The 7944-nt window shown below is 38.3% G+C and overlaps 1 protein-coding gene and 1 pseudogene across 1 annotated transcript in view; one reads left to right on the forward strand and one right to left on the reverse strand.

Annotated features, from left to right (window-relative positions):
- ATXN10 (ataxin 10) overlaps positions 1–7944 on the reverse strand; it is a 136967-nt gene that overhangs the window by 78173 nt on the left and 50850 nt on the right. Inside the window, exon 7 of the mRNA XM_039863191.1 lies at positions 5913–6078. Coding sequence (XP_039719125.1) covers positions 5913–6078 — 166 coding nt within the window. The remainder of the gene's footprint in view (positions 1–5912; positions 6079–7944) is intronic.
- On the forward strand, positions 4945–5063 carry LOC120603075 (uncharacterized; annotated as a pseudogene).

The following is a 7944-nucleotide window of genomic DNA, read 5'->3' on the forward strand; positions in this document are numbered from 1 at the left end:
TAGGACATCAGGAAGTATTAAGAGCTGCAGTAACTGAAAATAAATCAAGTGGTTTTAAAGCCATGACTTCATAATAATTAAAACAAACAAGTCACTCATCATCTCTGGATGATACCACAAAACCAATTCATTACTTTGAAGACTGGTAATCAAGGGAGGGGACCAGGATCCAAATGTACCTTGTATGACCCAAGAGTTGATTAAAGGGAGATTCTCTTTATAAAACACTGCAGCTAATAAATAAAAAATGAATGATACACTCAAAATACTATTATTTTGAAATCCCTAAGGAGCTGATGAAGCTAGGTAATAATCATTAACACTTGCTAACATCACAAAAAGAGACCACCAGACATTATGAGCCTTGTGATGAAGTGTATTATCACCAACAATAAGATGCATTGACAAAACTAATTAACCCCAATCTGAACAGAAACTAATTGTCATTCACAGGAAATTCAAGGAAAAGAATATGTTAAACACCACCACGGAGATATATTCATCAAAATCCAAGCTGCAGAAACCTCTACCAGTAAAGCAACCCAATTTCTTCTACAAATAACTAGCAAAGGACAAAAAAAGGAGAGGGGGAGGAGGAGGAAAGGGAACCTATACCCCCAAAGAGACCTGAGACACACTGACCAGTTGCAATGCATGGCCTTTATTTGTATCAATTCAAAGAAATAAACTTGGGAAAAAAAGACTAATTTCATAGGATAATGTAAATACTATTTATTTAATACTAACGTTTTTTTTTGGATGCACTAAATGTATTTTTCCTATGTGTGAGAATTCCTTATCTTTTAGACACATGTGTATAAAATATTAACTGATGAAATACACTGGGGCCCTTCTCGGTCCAGGGCGACTGGCGTGGGAACAGGTGTGGACGCAACAAGCATGGTAATGGGTGGGTGGTACAGGGGTGGAAGAGACGACCCCGAATTTCCTTCCAGCTCCTAAATTCTGATGTTAACTAAAATGAACCCAAAAGAAACTTAATCCATCTCTACCTAACACATCCCCAATTCTAATCATTAAGATCCTTTCATTAATAAACTATTCCTAACGAGAATCTGGAATATAATAATGAAATAACTGCCAGGAAAAATTATTACCTTAAAAATTAAAGAGTAATGAGTCACATGCCCTTCTGATATTTATAAGTATCATAAAACTATATTCGCCCAGGCACTAAGGGGTAAGAAAAAAAAGAAAAAAGACAAATCAAAGCAACAGGATTTTGAAATGATCCTGTCTAGATCATCTATCGGGGGTAGCGTCACGCTTTAGTGTCTTTGAGCTATTTTACAACATCGTAAGTTGTAGAAAAATAATAATGCAAATGGTTCCTGTCCACAGAAATGCAGATTACTTGCAGCTGGTAGAAATGCATCTAACCAACTGCCTCGTGCACAGCATGTCTGTGTCTATTGAAATTTAAGTTCACTTTTGCAGCCTTTTATTGCACACACAGGTGCGGTTCTGAATCCTTTGCCATTTGTTAATCTTATCTCTTCCCTGTGTAAAAAGCTGGAAATCCAAAAATACATCAGAATTTAAAATATGATAGGTATTAAGTGGAAAGGATGCTCTTATTCACTAAATGGTATCCTACAGTACTTAAAGCTAACGTTTAGGGAACGTTAGCTACTTCCTAGTAAGTGTATTAGATTCTTGTATTAAAATACAATGCATTTTACAGGTAAAGAAACCAGGGCACAGAGAGGATAAGTAACTTTCCAAAAGCATACACTAGTAACAGAAGAAATCAAGATCCAAACTCAAGCAATCACCAAAGATTACATAATCTTAGAAATAGACATAAATAATTCACGTGGCTGTATCTTCATTCCTTACTCAAAAATAAATTCTAGGTTAATCAAAAATGTGGACAATGTGTTAAAAAAACTAGAACATAAAGGTTTATATTTCCACAACCTAAATGGAGAAGGTTTTACTAAATATGTAAAAAGGTGTCAGAAACCGTAAGGATAAAATAAAACTAGATTAAAAACAAACAAAATTCTAGAAGGCTAAGAATACCATAAATCAATTCAAATAAAAAATTATGAGAAAAAAGTTTCTAAAAATATATAACAGATTTTCTAAAAATGTTCATTAATAACTATTTTTAAAAGGAAACCTAATATGAAAAACAAATTAACATATTAAAAAAATGTCAAAGAGAGGAGGGTTGTAGGCCTACACACTCTGGTGTTCTACTGGTGCATCATTTCGAAATATTTCTAAAAATTTTAAATAAACATAGTCTCTGAGTCAGCAATTCAACTTCCAGGAATTTATAAACCCAGATTTACTCATCCAAAATTGCAAAGATATTTATATGAGTATGTTCACCAAAACAGTATTTGTAAAGGTTTTTAAAATAACAAACCTGGAAGCAAATAAAATGTCTGCCTATAGAGAACAAAGCAAAAACTATGATGCATCTCTACAGCAAAATACTATTCGACTACTAAAAAGAGTAAGATGAACACACACGTATTAAATGGAAAGATACACAGATATGTCATAGTAAGTAAAAAAAAGCAAGCTGAAAAACAATGTGTACTATTGTTTAAAAAAAAGGTTAAAAAGTGTTTAGGTGTGTATATACAAAAAAGCTTTGGAAGAAAAAGAAAAAAGTAGATGCTGATATATCTGTAGAAAACATGAAGACTAGGCATGAAAGACTTCCTAACTTTTTGTATCACTGACTTCATTGGCTTGAATTATTTTTTTAAACGACAAAACCAATATATTTGCTTAATACAAACATTTAATCCCTTATCGGTATATGGAATGAAAGACTAACTTATTCCACAAATATGTATTAAACACCTGCTGCATAACGAGCACCATGACTTAAGCTGTGGATGCAAAGAATGAAACAGAAGGAAAAACCCACGACCTGAAGATAACTGTCATCATATACGAATACAAAAAGAAAACTAAAGACGTTTTTTTTAACTTTCAGAAGAAAAGCAAGGCTCACTACAAGTGATAATACTGAGACCCAAAATAAAACTAAAATGACTCTTAAATCTTAAGGATTAAGCATACCAGAACTGACAAAAAACGTATCAAAAATTGGAAACAAGTACCAATACTATACCAAGGCAGAAAAACGTATATTGATAAAGATCATAAAACTATTTTTACGAAGGAACAAATGAATGAAACCTCATGATTTTAAAGCCAAACAAGTACATATATTAAAAAACAGATGCTATAAAAATGACTATTTTCATTCTGATTTTTCGGTCACAGCATTGAGAGAACTTTATTAGATAATCCTGTCCGAAAAATACGACAAAAAGGTAATAAATGCAGTGGTTTGCTAGCAGACTAGCTGGGGAGTTAAACTTCCGACTTAAAGGACAATGCACATACATTAATATGTACGAGTCATGAGTGTATAGATCAATAAATTTTCAAAAAGACAACTATTGGGCTTTTCAAAAGAAAACTCTGTAATTTTCTATCTTTTAATATATAGTATACAGAAATTTCCTAAATATAAAGTTGCATCGGGTAATTTCTTATTATAATATTAAAATCACCTATACTATAAATACAAGTACCTTGAAAAAGTTTAAAGCTGTAATTTAACGAATACTAAGTTTTACTTCCTTTTCCATCTCCTAGAGAATTCATTTTTAAAACTTTGAAGCAGAGCTCACTGCTCCTCCTGCTGGAAGCAGAGGCAAACCCACCTCCGGCAGGAACTAGGCCAGGCCCGTGAGCAGACGTCCGGGCTCCCGGCACAGAAAAGGAGAATTAAAACGTCAGCTCTACCGCGAGACCGAACACGGTCTCAGAAAATCAGTAACAGAGTAACCTTGAAAAAAGCACATTCACAAAGAAGGAAAAACACCTTCATGAGAGAACAGGCACAGTCACGGCCTCCAGTCGTCACAGGGGTTACCAAGCTCATGGGTCACACGCAAGCCCAGGAAATGCTACGGGACAGCGTCCACATCCGCCACCGTCCCATCTAGAGACAGCAGAGGTCCCGCCAGAGGACAACCCCCTCACTTGGTCCCACCTATTTGCCAGTGGTTCCCTCTAGTCATCGTTCCCATCAGCACAGAAATGTGTCTCTACGGTGTTTCTGAACATGTTTAAGTCAACTTTATTGAGATATAATGTACACGCAATAAGACACATGCTCTTAATTGTATGGTCCTGAGCGGCGTCAACGTACACAGCCACGTATAACATTTCCATTACCAAGACGGTCCCCCATGTCCCTCTGCAATCAACCCCACCTCTCCACTTCCAGCCCCAGGTGACATCGGATCTGCTCTGTCGCTGTCGCTAAGTTGTGCCTGCTACAGAGTCCCACAGAAATGGAGTCACACGGTACATTCTCCCATCTGTCCGGCTTCTTCTGGTCAGTATGCTTGAGACTTGTCTCCGTTTTGGTCTCAGAAATATACTCCTTTTTACTGCTCAGTAGTATTCAGAAGAAAGAACAATTACATCTTTAAGACAGAAGGGAAGGCAGAAGGAATAGATAAGAACAGAGAATTTCTTAGATAAAAATAAAGAGAATTTCTGAAGCGAAGAGGAAGGAGACAGAATTAGTATTGGCTAGTTTAATAAAGCGAAGACCTGAGTGATCCAGGCTAGGCATGAGGAGGATAAAACACACCCGAAGGAGCTAACCGGATGGTGGCCAGACGGGGACCTCCTGTAACGGACAGAAGAAACGAACGCTCTGGAAGGAAATTTAGAAATGTGCAACAAAAGCTTCAAAACCGGACATAACCACACGCCCAGCAACGCCACTTCGGAGACTGTGTCCCAGGTCAGCAAGTATGGAAATGTACAAAGCTATAACCCCAAAGGCACATTTATAACAAACAGAAGAAAGAACACCCTAAATGTCCAACTACGGGGAGCTGGACACATAAATGAGGATAAATTCTTTACTCAGTCTACGGCCATGCCACTCTGAACGTGCCCGATCCCGTTTGATCTTGGAAACTAAGCAGGGTCAGGCCTGGTTAGTACTTGGATGGGAGACCACCTCAGACTATCAGGTGCTGTAGGTGTTGAAAAAAAAACATTCTTTAATCAGAACGTTACCCTGGCATTTTAAAAAGACATTCAGAAAGTACTGTTTGTTTATTCATTCAGGAAATATTTGCTAAGTGCCACTACGTACACAGTACTATGAACTTAACAGTCAAAACTTCCGCCCTCATGGAGCTTACATTCAGAAGAAAAATCAGGAACTTACAAAAAGGTGGCACAGAAAGATTTCGTTGTGAATATGTTTGCGTGTGCACGCGCGTTATATACGCACACACGCACTTGACGTTATCTGCCCAGACAAATGTATTCGCTGGGCCGGTTTGGGCATTAACTCTGAATGGTAGTGAACGAGAGCACTACCTGCTGTAAAACTGCTGTTTTAGGGTACTGTCTCAGTCCATTCAAAGCGCTCTGACAGAAACAGCACAAACAGGTGGCGTATAAACAACTGAAGTTTATTTCTCGCCGCTCCAGAGGCTGAAAGTCCAAGGTCTGGGCACCAGCATGATGGGCTGGGCGAAGACCTCTTCCACACTGCAGCGGGCCCGCTTCTTGCTGTGTTTGCACAGGGGATCTTTCTGGGGCCTCTTTTATAAGGGCGCTGACCCCATTCATGAGGGGCCCACCCTCATGACCTCATCACCTCCCAAAGGCCCCACCTCCTAACGCCATCGCTTTGGGCATTAGTTAGGTTTTCAACACATGTACAAGGGGGAGGAGGGCACAAACATTCAAGCTACAGCAGATACATGACTTACGCCGTCTATTTTTTTAAAGGTTTTAAAAAAAGGATTCTCACAGCGGATCGAGCTAAGTTAGAAAATCTGTTCCTCTCTCATCATCGGTTATGAACTCTCTCTCCTTACCTCATCGTCAGTATACTGCTCAGAGGTCAATTTCAGCACGAGCCTGCACTGATCCACGAAAGTGCTCGCAAACAGCTCGGCATGGCTCAGAAACACAGGGATTTCCTCCTTGGTTAGGGGCTCATCAGCCATCACTTTGGCTATTATAATGTCTAACAGCGTAACCCTGCAAAACACAAAGGATTTTACGTGAACATGCAATAATGAAATTCTACAATGCTAAAAACACTTACAGAGACCATTTTAAGAGAATATTTTTATTGTGACTTTCCTTTACTTGCTTATAATGTCTAGCTTGGAGAAAAAAATATTTTTGTGAATAAAATTCATCATCATCAATTACCTGCTTTTTAAAAATCTTCATTTCTTTGATGTAACATAGCTACAGAAACGAGCATCTTTCATATCCATTATTTTGAGCACTGAAATAATTCAACATTTCAGAAATGCTGTCAGTTTAAGTTTTATAATAATCTACAATAATACTAGCAAAGTTAAGCGGGCTAACATTGATTAACTACTTACTATTGAGCTAAGCATTCTACACGTTTTCTCATTTAATCGAGAACTCTACGAGGCGGGTACTGTCATCAGCCTCCCAGGAAAGTCGAGTCGGGTGATTCGCCTACTTGCCCAGGATCAGACACCCTGAGCCGCCGAATCAGGGCGCAAACGCAGACTGCGTCTCCGACTCCGGGGCCAGGCAGCATGAGCGCGCATTACGCTGGCTTCCTTGCCGAGGTTGGCCTTGTTGCTGTTTCATCATTTAGTTTACTAAAACACAAATCTGCCATTTTTTTACGTTAATATTTAAATTACCAAGTAAATATTTCTATTCAACAACCTCTTTCCTTCATCCAGGAAAAACGAATCATAAACAAGGCAACCTATCCAGCATAAATTAAGCAGAACGCTCCTCAAAATAGTATTTTGATCGGGATCATACATATAAATTGTATTTATTTCTGTATCAAAAAGGGTATGAACACCTAAAATGCTTAGCAAATGGGAGAAAATACACTTACATTAGGTATGAAGCATTTCTTACTGAAAGAAAAATAGGAACTGTTTCCTGCTTCAAGTAAGAAATAAAACTAGTATACTGACCCAGTTTTACAAAATATCTTCCTATATTTTAATGGGAAAGATCATCAGTCTGGGGGTAAAAAAAAATCACCCACAGACCTTAATGATTTTCAAATCTCCTAAAACCTCAGTTTTCTTACAGCAATTATTAACCCAAAAAACGGGAAAAGTCAGAAATGAATCTTTAAAAGACAAAAATATAAAGCAAGCTTGAATGATCACCTGAGAATAAATTACATTTCATGAAATGATGCTACTTACATTAAGCCATGTACCAATAAAAACTTGTAATGGCTCTCACTACGAAGGAGTAGGTCCCAAATTTTTTAGTCTGGTGTACAGGGCCCTCCCGACCAGGTCCCCCCTAACTCTCCAACTCCCTCTACCTCTAGCTACCATCAAAAATCATCCTCTTAAAATAAAGGAATCACACATACAATACACACTCAAGTAGGACATTTTTTTCCAAAATCATTTACTTGCACGCTCCATTTGCTATCCCTGTTTCCAGGCCAGAAAACACGGGTACTGAAATGTACCGCAGTCAGGGGAAACGGGATATAACGCGGAAGGTCTTACCTCTTCCACGTGGGAGGAACCACACAAAATACTTCCCCGGAAGCACAACAGAAAACAAGTGGTCTAACGCGCTACTCACTCACTGATTTATTCACTCAGGAGTGAAGAATGCAAAAGCAAGAAAGACCCAGTCAAAGAGGTCAGAGACCAGTTGTCTAAAATTACTGCCCGTCAATCAGTATGAAAGTCTTGCTTCCTTTAACCCAGAAATCATCACTCAGGCTGCCTCAGGCTCACCAGACACAGCCGCTCAATCCGGAGCCAAGCTTCTATAATTTCATCTATCAGTCACTGGGTGTCATCAACACTCTATTTCTAATTCACTTCTGATTACACAGTTACATACACTGTCATCAAAATTACGATT

This window comes from Pteropus medius, unplaced genomic scaffold, assembly GCF_902729225.1.
Source record: "Pteropus medius unplaced genomic scaffold, Ma_sr-lr_union100, whole genome shotgun sequence".
NCBI lineage: Eukaryota > Metazoa > Chordata > Mammalia > Chiroptera > Pteropodidae > Pteropus > Pteropus medius.